Source organism: Calonectris borealis, chromosome 1 (genome assembly GCF_964195595.1).
Source record: "Calonectris borealis chromosome 1, bCalBor7.hap1.2, whole genome shotgun sequence".
NCBI lineage: Eukaryota > Metazoa > Chordata > Aves > Procellariiformes > Procellariidae > Calonectris > Calonectris borealis.
Window position 1 is genome coordinate 58,606,345 of NC_134312.1, and position 17,594 is coordinate 58,623,938.

Here is a 17,594-nt window from a genome sequence, read left to right on the forward strand (position 1 = left end):
TCATCTCGCAGGGATGATGAGGAAAAGGTGAAGGGTCGAGTGTGAAACTGCCAATTCGTGAAACGCCTTTTATATTAGAATAACATAACAGTTTTGCCTAAAGCTTGGTGCTTAAAAAGCTTCTAGAAGTTTGCTAGTTGTCTTTAAAACGGATGCACTGCTGAGATTAGAGACGGGCCTCAGCCACCCCTCCATGTGAGATCCCCAACTGTCTGCTTGATAAACCTGTATGTCGCTGCTTCCACTTCTCTGGCCGTGGCCGGTACGGCCTCCCGACTTCTCAACGGGGGACGGGAAGCTGGGGGAAATGTTATTTACGCTGTACAGACGGCTCCACCTGATCTGAAGCCTCATTTTTCTGGCACCTCTCACTTTTCGCCTTCACAGCATGATTAGGCCGTGGCGGCCTGACGGATCCGATGACGAGGGAAAGCGGGGCGGTTCGCGCATCCTTAGGGATGCGGAGGGAGCTGCCGGGCTCCCGTCCCCAGGGCACGGGCACGGAACGCACCTCAGACGCCGGGTAGCTGCGCGCCTCCGGCCGTTTCGCTTGGCAGGAGGCTGGTTAACCTGATCGGCGTCTGCCAGCGCAGCAGGCAGCGCTGCGCATCGCCTCCGCCAGCTACCGACTTGAGTTACTTGCGAGGGCAGCCCTCCAGGCGCGCCCTACGCTGTCAGCAGAGCGGGGCTGACACCGAAACACCAGTCACCCGCAACGAGAGCATCTTCACCGGCGGATGGTCGGGAGCGATCCTGTTTGTAGGGACCTGAAAGGAGGCTCGGTGGCTCCAAGAACGAGGAAACCTCAGCAACGGGTTTGGAAAAGGTTCGTAAGAACGAAAAGAAACCGTGGAGAGCGAGGCCCAGCTCCTTTGCAGACCGCACCGATGCTGAACTGAGCGAAGCAGGGAAGCGGGCGGCGACGTCCTGCCAGGCCGGAGGCGTCCGCGCTGGCGACACGAAGGGGCTCCTCTCTCTTCCGCCAGTTACGGACGCCAATTACAGAAGATCATGCACATCGATTTCTCTTGTAAATGGCTGTAGCTTGATGGGTCTACATTTAACCTAAGCGTAAAACAGACTAACGACTGGGTTTTAACCTGTGCTACACGAGGCTTTTTCAGCTCTGTTCTCCAGGCTGAACTCCGCTAAAGCGAGAGACCCGAATAACCCGAGTAATGTCTTCGCTGCACCCTTTCACCTCCCGGCTCCCAAACAACGGGGGCAGCTGAGCGAGAGCCACCCCCGCGGGAAGGTGCGTGGAGCCCTTCTGCGGGGCTGCAGTTTATCTCGGGTCAGCATCCCCGCGCACAGCTCCTCTGTACATCAGGGAAAGGTGCGTTCAGCCTAGGGAGAGGGACTCGGCTCCCCCATCCGTCTCCGTGTTTGTCAGTGGAGAAAACGAAGCCTCTCTTGTACCTCAGGAAATACACGGAAACAGGGGAAAAAGTTCCAATGAGAGAAAACGACAGTCCCTCCCACAAGAAAGAGTCGCTGTTTAAAAAAGAAAAGGAAAAAAAAAAGAGGGGACCCCAATGCCACCTCCTCCTCCGTCCTTCTGCGCTCAGCGGCGTGCTAATGACTCACCCGTTACAGCCTAACTTAGGCCGCCGAGGAAAGGGTGGGGGCTCGTACTTCTAAAAGCGCCGAGGGATTACTGTCAGAGCCACCCCAGTTTTTGCAGCAGCCGTCCCCTTTTTAAGGCGGCTCTCTCACCGTCCCGTTCAGGACGAGGGGGCATGGCGTCCGCGGGATCGGGCTGTGCCCGCCGACCGCAGCGCGGGGGTCTCGCCGCCACCGCTCTGCCCTCCCCCGTCCTTCCTGACGCGGAGGTGCCAATACTCCTGCAGAGATCTGCCCTACTACCGGGCCCTACCCTTGGCTGTCTCAGTCTAATGGCTCCCGCCCAAACTCTGAGAACGTGTTGGACTACTTGCCATATGGGCAGTTTCTCGGAGGAAAAAAAAAAACAACACACCTAGAAAACACATTACAATTCCTAAATCTTTTTCTGACGACGTCGGGAAGTGCCCGGTCCCGCCTGAGAAGCCCACCACTGCACAGGAGCTCCGCACGAGCATGTTGTCACCTCGCATCTCGTTTCACCATATCATATCGCGGAAGATTCCGCAGCATATTGTGCATTACAAACGGGATCTGTAGGATTCGCAGGGATGTGATAATTCATTCAGCGAGGATGATGCTTAATATGGACTGGCCCCAAAGAAACGAGGTCTAAAAGGAATATGCATGTGAAGGGGAGGGGAGAAGGGGGAGATGTTTAAAGTGTTTGAACGATAAGGCAAATGTTCAAAAGCTACACTACGTTTGCTTCCCGACCTCAGGAGCAGCTTGAAGCTTGGCGTATGCTGCTGCTTCTTACTCATCACCAAATATAAGTGGTAGAGCTCGTCCTGACTTACTAAAGGAAAAGGCTCTGCTCTGCACCAGTAGCTCTTCCACCGCACCCGAGAACTTGACCTTGGCACAACTCTTTCTCCATCCGGTATCACGACAGACTCTGGCACTGCTCCAGTAAGACTTAGGCTCCAGCTTCCCAGGGAGCGACCCCCACTCGCGTCCTCTCCCACCCCGGTCCCCGCAAAGGCATCCCCGTCTCCCCTCTCTTTAGCCGAACCCTCGCGTCTGTGAACGACTTGGTGCTCTGCAAACTGGAGAGCGACAGCCCGTGGCACTCATCCACGCAGAGCTGTATAGCTGGCAGGGCTCCAGCCTTTCCCGGTGTGCCATCCCCACACAGCACTGCAGCTTTGGTCATATGAGCAGAAATGATGAGAAAAGCACTTTTTAATCTTTTCGCACTTGCTTCCCTGTTCAAACAGTTGCAGGATGGCTATGACTGACGTGCTCAGCGCTGAGGATATCAAGAAGGCTGTGGGAGCCTTTTCAGGTGAGTGCTTTTTTTTCTTTTTTCCTCTTTTCCCCCCTTTTGTCTCTTCAGCTTAGGATAGCAGCACATTTATTTAAGCTCAGAGAAGACTAGAGGTTCGGGCTAGACAAAATACCAAATGAGGATGTGTTTTCAGAAGAGCAGTGAAAGCCTGACAGGTTTATCAAGTGCAGGGCTGCATCCTCAGCAAAGTTGCCCTGCACATTACAGAGGTGAAATATTTGTTTTAAAGGAAGGCAAGCAGTAACTGCGGACAGACTTTGCTTCTACCGAGAGGATACTTTCAAAGAGAACAAAACCCTCGGCGAACCAGGGTGGATTATATCTTGTGGGATAGGGAAGTCAGCCGTGGATATCGGCAGCTTCCCACTCACCCCCGAAATTCAGGTTCAGGTATTGCAGAACCGCTGTTTCTCATTTCAAGGAGATAAGAAACCGCTCTTTTCTTACTTCCTATGCGGAATCCTCGGGTGGGCTTTGCTTTTCGGGATGGAGCAGAGGCAACAGTAGAGCAAGCAGGTGCACTGCTCGACTGCAGAAGCTTTCTGCAGGACGCATGGCTGCAGCGATCCACACTTCCCTCGCAGACTCCTCCGGGATTCAGATATTCTCTAACCCCCAAATTCATCGCGACCCCTAAACTGACAACAAACCCTCTTCGTGCTTACAGAGATTCAGGTAGTTAAGGTTGCTCTCAAAGAAACGCCAGAAATGGTGCTCCGGGATGCACACGTTGTATCCCCCCCTCTCCCCCAAACTACCCGGCTGACGGCACCACCCGGGAGAGCACCCTCTCTCTGTCCTGCTCTCTGCGGTGACCTTCCCGAACAGAGAGACGTGCAAAACCCGCTGAGCCCGAATAAACTCAGCAGCCGGAGAGTCGAAGGGAACAACAAACTGCTTTGCTCGATCCAGCAGCTGTTTTTCTCATTAGCTTCCATTGTTCTGGGGCCATCTCAAAGTCCCGGAGCAGATGCAATTAGTAGCAACTAATGACAGATCTCAGTCAAGCAGATCCCGAAAGACTGAGCCTCCTTAATTTTATGTAATAGGAAAAGCTGCGGCGGGAATAAGGACGCATGGGGAAGAAAAAAAAAAATCCACAGCACGTTTTGGAGGTCACTGTTTCGGATTTCTCATCCACACCTTTCTAATCCACACCACAGTCGTTAGTAAGGCTACACGGGTGGGACAAAAGCGGGTGCGGTTAAAGGACAGGAGAGGTGGAGCAGGTAAACTCCTTTATCTCGGCTCCGGTTTCAAGGGCTCTGGGTTTTTTTCTTTCCCTCCCCGGCGATCGTGCTTCACAAGGTCTTGCAGGCAGCACACAGTGCAGCACTCCCTTGCAGCGTCTGAGCTTACAAACCACGATTGCACATACCTTTAGCGGTCGAAATGCAACACTGATTTCTAGTAAGTCTTCAGGAAAAACGAAACAGACCTGAAATAGCCATGTGCTCCGAAACACTTCTCGTCAATGCTCCGTGGTTGAGCAAGAGCGGTTTTTTTTTTCCAGGGGTGGGAACGTCAAAAAGTGACAGCAATCTACTAGTCCGCTCTCAGATGACTGCTTTAAGCGTAAAACTTAGCAAAACAGAAGTGTTCAAGGCACCGAAATGAGACCGAGCAGGTTAGACTTCAGCGCCCAACTCTATCACAGACTTCCTTTGTGACCTTGGGCAAGTCTCCATCCCTCTGTAGCTCAGCTCTTCATCTGCAAAACAGAGACACTGCCCCTCTCCCCCTTTGTTTATTCCAGTCAGTGTCCGTGGGCACGGGCGACCACAGCGCGCACATCTAGCTCCTACCACAGCTGGGCTCGACTGTGCCTCCCGGGGCGGGACACGCAGCAGTATGGAAGAAACCACGGGTATGTGTTGGTGTATGTTTCAATGACTTCTCTAAGCAGTTCTCTGGCTTTTCATCTCCTATAGCGGCTGAATCTTTTAACTACAAGAAGTTCTTCGAGATGGTAGGATTGAAAAAGAAGAGCCCAGAAGATGTGAAGAAGGTTTTCCATATTCTTGATAAAGATCGAAGCGGCTTCATCGAAGAGGAAGAATTAAAGTAAGTAAAGATACGTCCTTTCTCAAATAACCTTGCCTTAAGAGTCTAATTTCCTGTTTTCTTTTTTACAATACTCTAGATAACATCACACAATTCAATCTCTTGACTAGTATTTGTGTGCAACAATCAGTTGTTTGCTGATTATATGATCTAAAGTGTGTTGGAGGTAGCTAGCTGTAGCTTTTATTGCAGGACCCTGAAACACATGAATGATCAATACCTTACAGATAGTTCTTCAGTCAAATGCAGTTTCAGACTAAAGCACTTTTCCTGAATGTTAAAGAAGGTCAATAACAGAAGATACAACCCTGGATCCCAACTCATATATCAAAACAGTGGCACAATTAAGTACAAAGTGAAACTGTTCTGAAAAAAACCTTCCTTTTTTCCATGCCTCCTCTTTAGATTTGTACTGAAGGGCTTCACCCCAGATGGAAGAGACCTATCAGACAAAGAAACGAAGGCTCTTCTGGCTGCTGGAGATAAGGACGGTGATGGTAAAATTGGCGCTGATGGTATGTGATTAGAGGAGTAAACTTTGACAGTAACAATCGAATATTACTCTTACATACAAGAACTGAGGAAATCTAGGAATCATTGGGCGCTGTGACCTTCTGAAGGGCACAATTTGGATTTAATGAAATGCCAAGTCCTGCTACATTTGCCATACCTTGCTTTAGGGGATCCAGGAGCCGAGTTCTGACACTAGAGGGGGCAAGAGTTTACAGAAACCGAGATGTAGTTAAGGCACACTACAGCAAAGGACTAAGTACTGATCCAACTTCTACTTCAATTAGTTTAATTTTTCTGTTGATTTCAGTGAAGTGAGGATCAGGACACTGACAGTTCAAAGGCCCGGGCTTGACTACAAAACTTAGAAAAGAGAAAGAAAAAAAGCTGAGTACCAGCATTTCTGCTTGATGATTAGTAAATAGGAAAGTAATGCATGACTTAGCACAGCAATGCTCTTAAAATTCAAAGTGCAGTCAGTCTGCTATGGAATTTCTATACAACAACTGTCTATCCAGCTTTTGCTAGGGTTTATGTGGGTCTTCTCAGCTAAGAAAGCTTGTCACTCCCTTTTACTAAATATGAGAACTACAAGAAAAAGAACAACTTTTCCTCTCACAGCATTGCTTAAAAAATTACCTCTTGGGATGAATCAAATTAGCCCACATACAAAATTTCTCCTTTTTCCCTCTTTTTTCTGTATCCTTGAGACACATTAGAACAGACATGACGAGATGCATTTCTGAATTAAATCTTTTCCTCATTGGAGGAGATAGTAGCAGAGGTTTGTGGTCAGACTACTAACTCACCTAGACAGCAGGCAATTGCTAAGTTTTCACCATATTGACAAGCCATATGATAGGGTGAAATCTAAAAAAAGTCTAAAAAAACCTCACATCTCTGTTACCTGATCTCTGGGATTTGTAAAAAATGTTGTCTCCAACTAAAAAGCAATTAAAAAAGGAATAAAAAGCAAAATAAGTTTAACTAACATAGTTTCCCAGTTTAGAAGCTGAAAAAATGACATACAAAATCACCCACTGACATATTAGTCAGGTGATATATTAGATAAACTGCCCGTCCATAGCACACTGGCATATCAGTGACTATGATCTGTTTCTAGACTAAAGCCTCTTAATTTCTCAGATCATGATTATATTACGGTTGCAGAGGAGCAACTAGGGGAAGTTCCTGCTAAACTTTAGCAGCGCTACTGAACCCGAGGAGTGTGTCAGCATTTGAAATTTCATATGCTTTATTATATGGGTCCTCCTTATTCCCATTAAAATGAGTACTAAAATCAGTGGGCAAGATTTTCAGAAGAAAACTTAATTCAGGTAAGTAAGCTTACAGCTGATCCACCAACCTTGTATCAGATACATTTTCAGTTATTCCCAGAAAGCTGCAAAACAAAAGCAGTATCAATTGGAATAAAAGAACTATATTGCAGAATGATTTTGGCTTATACAAGAGGATACAGCACTAACTTTTTTATTTAAAGTTGGAACAATGCCTGAAAGCCAGTGCATTGTAACAAAGCAATACGAAACACCTCTTCCCCTTATCTCTTTCTTCTGCAATTTTTACCCTTCCTTAACTTTGAACTGCAACTACTCTGAATTTATACACGATAATGAGAAGAGAATGAGGGGCTTTTTTTCTTTTGCTTCTTCTGGCCATATCCCTACTATATAACATTATTGGTTTCTTTTCCATTTCTTAAATTTGACTCCAACAGCAAATTGTTACACTGGAAAGGCTTGAAATACATGCAAAGTTAACAGCTGGGACTGTCACCAAAGGATGAGGATGAGAGATACTTTCCAGCTTTTGCTTTGGTTCATAAATCCAATTCCAGATTATAACTGCCTATGCAAATAAAATGTAAAGTCACGAGTGTACATCACATTCATATTCAGTATTGCAATGCTGTATTTCTGTTGCAAACCATTTGTTTGTTTCCCTGTAATTGAATTGTCAGGCCTCACTTTTACCCCTTGTTTCAAACATCAGCTTCATACATCACTAAATGATCACAAACACGCAGCCTTTCACAGGGATTAATGTTAATTCACTAGATGGCCCTTGAACGCTGTCCCTCAGGAGCCCACAACAGTTGTAAGAACTGATCTTCATGGATTTTTAACACCACAGAGCCATCTTTCTCAGACGTACCATCACAAACGTTAATCCCAACCTAATCAGCCTTCTTCCAGTTGGAGGCCTCACATTACAAATTTTCTCTTAGGTCTCCTGCTTTAAACCTTTTATCATTCCTGCAAGACACTTCAGCTCAGAAATAGTTATGCCAGTTTACCTCTTACCCGATCAAGATTTGTAATTTGTGGCTGATCTGCCAGTTTCAAACAGTTGAAAACTTGCAGCCTGTTCATGCAAGACATGATCATCTTCTGTGTGATGTTGAGCCCCCTCCATCTTCCACTGATGTGAACAGAAGATGATGAATTGGAAAAAAATTGCAGGCCAAGGCCAGGTTACCTAATAAAACTACAAACATTAGCTTCCAGATTGGATTGGGAAGCAACGCTGAAGCAGCTCTGTCAGCTTCAGGAGAACATTTATAAGAAAAAGGAGAAAAAAAAATGAAGATTTCTGCTCATAATATTTTTTTAATCTATTTTGTGTATTAGCACTGGACATGCACATCATGACTTTCAGTTTCTTGATATTAACAGACTTGAGAAAGTACATAGAGAATTTAAAGATCATGCACTGTAGACAGAAGAAATCCAAATTTTTATCCCAGTAAGTAAAAATATTTTCCTTGATACAGCTCAAGTTCTGCAGATACTTTAAAATATTTCAATTATTTTCTTTAAACAGTGTAAAAATGAGACATCAAGCATTCAAAATTACAACTAATAAGTCATGGCCTTGCCACAGGTAAAAATCAAGACAAAAAAAAAGAAATCTTTTGCAAGTCCTTCTTTTCTTATCCCTCTTTGTGCTCTTGTATCTTCTAAAATAAATTAGTGTAAGTCATTACTTATGAAGTTTCCTAAACAGATTTGCTATTGTACGGATAATGTAAAAAACACAATCTGATGAGAGAAATCATTAGCCTACAACATGTCCTCTGTAATTGTATCTATCATTCAGTAAAATACTACAGGGTATGCATTAGGCTGGCATAAACTACTAAACTGTACTGAACACAGTGAAACAATCCTCTCCTTTTAAGTCAGAGCTTTGACACAAGATAGCTAGTAAATTATTTTACATGACAAAATAGTCTAAATCCTTGTAATTTAAAATTATTATTTAGGCAAAGAAAGATACAATTTTGTTTGGAAGGAGAATTACAACTGGAAAAGAGGATGTAGTCAATCACAAGGATTCTCTCACTAACAGGCCAGTCAGAGGCAATAAACATTTACAAAAATGACCCACAGGCAGGGGCCTTATCTCAGAAGTTTTGCATATATGAATACACTTTGTAACAATGCCTCCACAAGCCACCTGTGGTTGGGCTAACCTTCATAGGAAAATAAATAGTGAAATACTTTACCAGATTATTCAACTGGAACATCTTTGAAATATTTGAAGTACATTGAAAATCCTGGAAAAAATATAAAGTGCATCGCAATTATTCATGAAGGAGTATTTTATGGTTTGCTGGCTATCAGAAAGTACCCGTGAAATATATTGCCGTTAAATGATAATATCACAATGTATTATAGAAAATATTTGGCTGCAAGTCTGAATAACCTTTTCCAAATACATTCCATAGATACAAATTATTATAAAAAGGATTTAATTTAGCTGTAGGAAGTATGACAACTTATTCTAATAGAATATGCATAGTTAGTTTTCCCTTTTGGAAAGGTTTCATCCATTGCAGTTCATGTTTCTCTCTGCAGGATTTATACACACAGTGATTTAATAATCACATCCTTTTTCATTTTTTTGCCCAGAATAGTCTAGGTTTCTATCACAAGTACTTTATGTTATCTCTTAAATTCAGTTTGCAACATTTTCGAACTATGTACCCACCACGTACAGGATTTATGCACGTTTTGTGTTAAGTAATCTGCATCACTAATCCTAATTTGGATTTACATCTTTCAAAATGATGGATAAATTTGGATTTAATTTAAACCTTCTGACACTTTCATTTCTCAGTCTGGTTTGTCAGCATTTGAAAACCTGTTTTTTGGACACGTCATCAAAAGTGCTATCTGTTTATACACACCAGTCAGTAAAGATCTCACTTGTTAAGAGTTTAGCATTTTTCAACTGAACATCAGAATGTTCTTTAAAATGCCTAATTTTCATCTTCTATCTTTTTTAGTTGCAAGACAGTACTCTTCGTCATGTCAAACTTCAATAATTTTCTCTTGAGCCTTTCCAGATGACTGCCTCCCCTATTTGTCGTTTTCCTCTCAGCTGATTCTGTTAAACCCATAAACCACTCTCTCTGTATGCCCTCTAATCCCTTTATCATCTTTGTTGCCCTTCTTGGGATTCCCTCTAGTCCGTCATTTTTAACGCTCTGAGGCACACACAACTGTGCAAGGTATTCTCAAGTGTAACTGTTCCAAGGTTAGATGGAGTTAGGAATTACAACCTCCCTGGGTAATACAGTATTCAGAGTTGTGTATGCCAGGCAGCTATTCACAGGATACAAATGTGCCTTTTCCATGCTTTATCACCCCGCTGAAAGGCATTATATATATCACAGCATAAACCAACCCCAAACTGCAGATAGATAACATTTATGTAAATATTACGGATGTAATACTAATAAAAGCCACACGGTAAAATCCTGGCCCTCTGAGATCACAGGAATTTTTCTTGTTATCACCAATGTGGTCAAGATTGCTACGTAGGATGGTGTCAGCCTTCTGTTTTTGTAATCTGTCATTTTCAGTCAATTTGCCATTACAAAATTGAGTTTAAATGTAACATATTTATAATATAGGGACACAAATACTCTGAAAGACTCATTAGTGAGTCTCTTTGCCAAACTCTGATAGAAAGGAAATTTATCTCACTGCAAAATTAAATTTCTAGTTCTTGCCTTCATCCCACAGAGATTTACAAAGGAATAACAGAGAACTAATCAAGTTCTTCAGATGAATAGCAGTGGACAGTCTTGACAGTCTGGCATGTGTAGCATTTCTCCCTTACCCTCAGAAAATCCTTTCATTTCACTGTAAGATTTCCCAAGTCATACTTTCCCTTTAATTAACTTGGATTTCTTTGTTCTTCTGTTATTGTGATGTTTCTGCTACACCAGTGACTCTGTAATCATTGTAATATGCTTCTTCCTTCTTTACATTTTCTTTTTTAATATTTTTTAAAAATTTTTCCTTTCTCCAGAATTTGCAACTATGGTGGCTGAATCATAAAGGCTTTGACCAATGCAAACCCTTCACCCATCCTTCACTGCCCAATTCCAACCACCTCCTGCTGACTGCTTTGGCTCCTGTTCTATTTATTTATGTTATTTTATACTCCAGCTCTGTTCTCTGCAATCCTGCAACTCTGTAATTGTGCTGAAAGACACTGTTAAAATAATAAAGGTCACATCAATCTGGGCTTTATTCTCTCTCACTATAACTTGTTTCTTATTTCACGTAGGCTTGGCACACGCTGAGAGAAAATTTTACTCTTTTGCTGACATCCCTGTTGCTTTATCCCTAGCTAGGGTCAAGTGGGAAGAAATTTTTAAAATTATTTGGGATAAAACATGCATCTAATGAGTCATTCAGTCCAAGTTCTGAACCGTGGAAAACTGACTGCATTATTTTTAAGCCATCCCTGCTAAATGGATGCATATTCATAGCCTGGAAAATTTCTAGTGATGGCAATTACCCAAGTTCATTTGGCAGTTTGTTCTTTTGACTTAATCAGTATTACAGCTAAAAAGTATTTCCTAATATCTAAAATTATTTCCTAATATCTGGTGCATTTTGGTGATCAGTAAATTCACCCTTGTCTGTGTATCATTTGTTAAATTTGCCTGGTGCAGGGGGATTTTTGCATAAAAGGTTTGACAGGAATATCAGTTGATGCCAATCATGCCTGGGGATAACTTCATAAATTATTAAAAAGCGGTCACTTCTGAAACACAGGTTATGTTTACTAGCAATGTTACACAACTATCTAGGACAGGAAGAATGGAATACTCACAAGAAACAACAGTATGAATTTCAGGAAAGGGAACACCAAGATTCAGGTGTGATGCTACTGTTGACACTCCCACTGTTAAAATAGTATATAAAAAAATCCCATCAAAAACCATTTCTTCTAAAGTTTTACCAGGGAAGTGAGTATCTTTCTTTGAGTTACATATAGGAAACTGAGACTCAAGCTAAGGAAATGACTAGCCAACAGTAAGCCTATGACAGAGTCAAGAGCTAAACACTTGTTTCCCAAATCCTGTTCAGTAACTTTGGCACCAAGCTCATGCTTTTTATCTTTTTTTTTTTTTTAAAGCAAAAATTAAATGACGGGGGGTGGTCACTTTTAGGCAACATCTTCCCCACATCTTGACAGAACATTGATTACTACTGCAATAAAAAGGAAGGATATTTACCATTTCTGGATTCCAAACTATTCCCTGCAGCAATAACGCCTTACTCCATTCAGATTTATTATCACTAATTTAGTATAAACAAAAAGATAAGGCTGAAACCCTGTTACCATCACATTGTACAGTATACCATTCTCTGCCACAGCAACTACGCAATGCTACTCGGGAAGCCAATAAACACTCCCTAAAGCCATTCTAGATTTTCACTCTGTAGTAACTTGCAAGAAAGACTTTTTGCTGAAGCTGCTATGCGTTCAAAAGAAATCCTTCAGTTTTGCACAATGTATATATGGATCTGAAGAATGTATTGATTTTTAAGTATTCTAAATAAAGCAAATGAGAACGGATTGCAATGAAGCAAGACAGTTTATTGACTTCTTTTTCTCGGCAGCTGCTGACCTCAAGTGGCAATAAAGCGTAATTACAGGAGTATACAGGGCTACAGAAAAAACTTTACGAACCCAGCTATTGAAGCATTGTGGTTAAAGATGCATGGAATCAGAGAATGGACAAAAAATCACTATATAAACAAAGCCCTTTACAGCCTCTTCTATTCTTTGAATCTGCAAGGATTTATACTTTAATGCTTCACTGGTTGGCATGAAAGCTGAAATTTTATCCAGGGCTTTACCAAAAAATAGCGCAATAGAATAAATAGCAAATAAACACAGCCATTAATGAGTCTAAAAAATTATTTATAGTACATTATGTGAAATGAAGTAAGTTACAGCACCATTAATGGGGATATTTTACTGGCATAAAAGTCTGAAGACCCCAATGATTCCTGTATCAGTCTTTCTTCATGTTATTCCCTCAAACACTCCTGAATAAGCAACACTGAGCGCCTAATTTGGCCTGAAATTTTTCAGCTATATAGTAACGGACAAGATGAAAAGAAATATCCTTTTACTTTCAAAAAGTTACAATATGGATACCACTTACAATGGGTAGAGAGACCTCTAAAACGCCATATTTACTTTTCATGCTGACAGTACCTGATATTGTAAACATGCATTTGGTCAGTTTATTCAAATATGCAACTGGTATACTCAGAACCTATGTAATCAGAATTCTCATAAAATCTGTTTTAATCCACTTTTTGTCCTGATTGTATTTTAAATTCAATGTTCAAATTTCAATATTTCATGCCTCTATCACTGAAGCAAAAAAGAAAAATTCAAACATATGTGTAATATAAATAAATCTCTGCCCAAACCTAAAATGACTGCTTTATTAATTATCATCAAACTATTACTTTTTTTCACTGCTGGCTCCTCAATGTTTATCTTAGATTTTTACTTTTGTCACCCAAATTCCTTCCAAACCTGCCCCAAATCTTGAATTGTTCCATTTCCAATTAACAAAAATTCTCAGAATTTTCCTGTCAGGTGGAAGTTATCTAGTCAGGGCTCAAAATGCAGCAAACAAATGCAAAATTTTAAGTTACAATAAAATATAAAATAAACTTTATACATATACAATATATTAAATTATTCATTTTCATATCACTCTCATTTTAATGTCTTTAAGACTGTCACAGAAACTACTATAAAGATTGAAGAAAGTAGAATTTGCTACAAAATTTAATCAGGCTTTCAGCAGAGTGTGGATTATAGTACGCTTGACAAATACAAAAAATCCACATTACCCTGCAATGTACTATTTCATGAAGAAAGATGTTTTAATTTTCACATGCATAAGCAAAGCAGCAAAATGAAGTTTCTCCAAGAAACATTTACCTTAAATTTCTTAATTGGCATCTTACATCTTCTTCTTTCTCCTGAACAGTAAGTGTTCCATAATTTTCTCCCCTGTTGTAATACAGTAGAAATTATGAAAAAAAAAACAACTCCAGCCATCATGTTGAAGACAAAATTTTAAATAATCAGTACACATCCTTTCCTTAGATTCATAGCCAATGGTTTGTAATGAGACACAACTGGATGATTTAAGAGTATGTAAATTATGTTTACACATGCAAAAAAAAAGACACTACTTGTTCACATTGGTATTATATATTGCCAGGAAAGAAATACAGCTCTCTCTCAGCTACAACTCAAAAGGAAGAAGAGTCAAATCCTCAAGTCACAGACAAACTGTAATTTCCTGACAAATGACGTTAGCATTTAACAAAAAGGGTTTGTACCAACAGATTATCACCAACCTTTAAAATTTCTCAGAACACCATTCACCATTACCAAACTCTTAACCAATAAATTCATAATTGTTTATGTGTTAAGGGTCCTGCCAAGCTCTTAATGGAGTTTCATGGATCAGCAAGTTTCCACATGTCTTATTTTGGGAATCAATGGACTGGAGGCCATAACACCTGTTCACTTTGCAGAAACTGAGCTAGGATTTATATTTACAGTCTATCCACCAGTCCAGAGCTCAACACTGCCTAATGTCCTACGATTGCTTCCACTCTTTGTTCACTTCATCAGAGCAAAACTTGCTTTTGTGCTTCTTCTGCGTTTTCTGACTTTGCATCTTTTGGGAGGAGTAAGGACACTTTTCCCTAGTTTCTAAATACTTTGAAAGACTGGAAATGCAGTTCATGTTCTCCTTTCCAGCAACACACACATAGTTTTATCAAAGCCTCTGTGCTATCGTATCTAAACATTAACAATATTCTGTCCAAAACAGAGTTAATATTGTCATGGAATTAAAAAACCGCGGCATTGCACAATATTTGCAACAAGTTCTGCCTCAACAAAATAACATGAAAGGTTATGAGGTTCAAGGTTCACTGAAGACACAAATTAGCCCACAAAATTTTTATTAATGAACATAAAGCACAAAAGAACTTCATTTGACTCTAAAATCCCAGATTGAGATTTAAGTGGTCAGCGTATAAAGAACACATTCTTTTATTTATAAATCAAATTGCAAATGAAAGAGAAATTATATGGCATGCATTAACACACCAAAATTCAGCCGTTGTTAAAGCATGTGCTGACATTCTTCTTTTAACACCAGCCAGGAACCACGGGTAACACAGATAAAAGAGCACAGGCTTTAGCACATGCCAGTGACTAAAATATCTCCTCTAGGTCCTGGACTCTCTCATTGCTAACATGTGCTTGAACCTGCGCTGCTGCACCTTCATTCTGACAGTATTTTAGCAGATTCTCTTTCCCAAAGAGACACACCCTTTAGAAATCCCAACACTCTCTAGAGCTCCAACATTTAAAACAACTTTTCTCCTAAACAAGAGAGAGTGAAGCCAAATGTGTCTAAAGGGGGCTAGCTGTGTGCATGAGAGATCAATCGTCAAAACTTTCCCAGACTGCAGGGTCTCCTAATGTGGGATAATTACTTCACAAGGGAGGAACTACATTTCTGGTTAGTGCTATTCTGGTTAATAAAGTACAAAGCTTAACAAAGGTTGATACAGTTTTAAAGACATAAGTTAATATAAATACAAATACTAGAGTCCCTTCTCCAGCCACCAAAAATAGAAAAATGAGCTACAACAATAAATGGATCAGAAGATCCAAATAAAAATACAGGAAAGCACTTAATAAGCCTATGGAACATGCAGCTAGAAAAGATGTTTTTTTCATAAACTTATTCAGTCTTCCACCTCGGAAAATCTAAGTGAGAGGATCTTGTCAGTGTCTGAATTAGAATGTCCAACTCTTATTGCAACAACAGTTTTTAATTCTAGATGTTAGTCTGAGCAATTAATGGTTTAGGTACAAAAATACGATTGGTTTCACTGGTATTACAGTGGTACAACACTGGCATTAACAAATGGATACTTAGGCCTTCAGGTGGTAAGAACACAGTAACTCTCTATTAATTCCAACTTCGCCACTAGGGCTCCTAGACAGGTCAGAAGAGGTGCAGGATGAGAGATGAAATGCTTAAACGTAGATTACTAGAGGGAAGGTCCATGGGCTGCTGAAAAGCCAAATGGTTCAGAGACATTTTCAGGTTTTGGAAACATTGTCTGGAAGGATTTTTTAAAATTCTAACATTGCAATTGTTAACAAACTCCACTTCCTGTATTTTCACAATGCAATGCAGTTTTAAAAAGGGTATCACTAGAAAGATACTAAAATATATAGGTAATAGCAAATTATCAAACACTTATTACTGCTTTAATATAAAGAGGAATAAGAATTATGTGGCTGCGCTAATTTTATGCTTCCTTCTGCAAATGAATGAAGACTTTCTGTCTTAAAACATTTGCATTCCCCCCCTTAAAGTAATTTTCAGTTTTGCTGGATACAGCACAATTGCATCTACTCTTTCAGCTGCAATGGGTTGTTGAAATTGAGCTATTGCCCAGCACCTGCTCTTAGTCAGACAGCTGAAATCAGAGGTTAGGGGAAAAAATAAAGATTTTATGTCATTGTAATGCAAGTCTCCTTTTAGCTTTGCTGCAGTCAGTGTTCAATTATGTTCTGTAACAATCTCCATTACTAGAGCCAGTGTTTTTCTGTTCGTCTCTGCATGCATTAACTTTCTTGTTCACACGTGATAGCTGCTTTAGCAAAGCAGAGGAGTCTTAAGAGACATTTGCCCATAGATTTAATGAGTCTACATCTTTTTTGGCCTGTTGAGAATCCTAGTGTTCAAATGTATCTTCATTTTGAATGCTCCAAAGGAAGATAACTGATATAATAGAAAACTTAAATTATTTCCCACTGAAGGCCTGATAGGTCAAAATTAACCTGAAATTTCTTCTAGTCTGTTGAATACAAACCACACAGCACGTAAAAATGAAGGGCTCCCATGTAATTTTTTTCCTGTGTGTATCCTATTTTTACAAGCTCAGGATACTTCTCATTCAGAACTTTTATAAGTTCACTGTGTAGCCCAGATGTTTAAGACTTCATCAGAAGCAGGCCCTGCAACCGTAGGAAGAAAGCCACAAAGACTTTGCCCAGCAAGGCTCAGCAGCTAAATGGAAGGAAATAGCTGGTGTGAACAGCTACTGGGAACGCAGGAGGGGGAGCCTTGCTTTTGAAGTAGGAGAGAGCAACAATACATGGACAGAGAGCGCGGAGACAGGGGCCAGAGGGTGAACAACACAGAAATTCAGGGTCTGGGACTTGGGGAAAAGGAAATCCAGAGCAAGAAGGACTGGAGATGATTAGAGGGAGGATTTGACAAGCTTAGAGCAGAAGAGGTTTTATTAAAATGTAAATACATGATAATAAATTAACCTTGAAAAGGAAGGACATGGATAAGGTGGAAAACTTTATGTCTAAAAATTAACCTGTTAGAAAAGTGGAGATGATAGAAAACAGTGTGTTGTAAACTCTTGAAAATTTAATTAGGAGTCTCAAATATTTCTCTTCTCCTCCTTTCATTAAAGCTCCAGGTCCTGGAGTCACATGGCTCTCAGTTTTCAGCAAGGGGAAAAAATTTCTAGCTGTCACGCCTGCAGAGAAAACCTTGAAAATTCAAACCCTAAAAACATAAACAGAATATAAACCAAAACATAACCTTTTTTTTTTTTAATAAATCTCATGATTTGAATGTAGTCTGTCTTCTTTTTTTTAATATAAGATACAGCATTAGTGTAAACCTAGC

General features: G+C 40.7%; 1 protein-coding gene and 1 long non-coding RNA gene across 5 annotated transcripts; one reads left to right on the forward strand and one right to left on the reverse strand.

Annotated features, from left to right (window-relative positions):
• The first annotated feature begins 1,085 nt into the window (after window positions 1-1,085).
• On the forward strand, window positions 1,086-13,792 carry PVALB (parvalbumin). Of its 4 annotated transcripts, XM_075156145.1 has the most exons (5): window positions 1,086-2,535; window positions 2,844-2,911; window positions 4,846-4,978; window positions 5,384-5,493; window positions 10,832-13,792. In XM_075156145.1, exons 2-5 carry the CDS (start codon window positions 2,851-2,853, stop codon window positions 10,858-10,860), a joined length of 333 nt encoding a protein of 110 aa, XP_075012246.1. In that variant the 5' UTR covers window positions 1,086-2,535; window positions 2,844-2,850; the 3' UTR covers window positions 10,861-13,792. The 4 variants fall into 4 exon arrangements, with proteins under 4 accessions (XP_075012246.1, XP_075012238.1, XP_075012266.1 ...); XM_075156137.1 differs by lacking the exon at window positions 1,086-2,535 and having other exon boundaries at window positions 2,637-2,911; XM_075156165.1 differs by lacking the exon at window positions 1,086-2,535 and having other exon boundaries at window positions 2,637-2,911; window positions 12,439-13,792.
• On the reverse strand, window positions 8,386-17,471 carry LOC142084916 (uncharacterized). Its single transcript, XR_012674484.1, has 5 exons — window positions 17,278-17,471; window positions 13,787-13,858; window positions 11,645-11,716; window positions 9,018-9,068; window positions 8,386-8,468 (listed from the first exon to the last, which is right to left on the reverse strand). It is a non-coding gene; the product is annotated as an uncharacterized LOC142084916 (long non-coding RNA).
• Window positions 17,472-17,594: the final 123 nt, after the last annotated feature.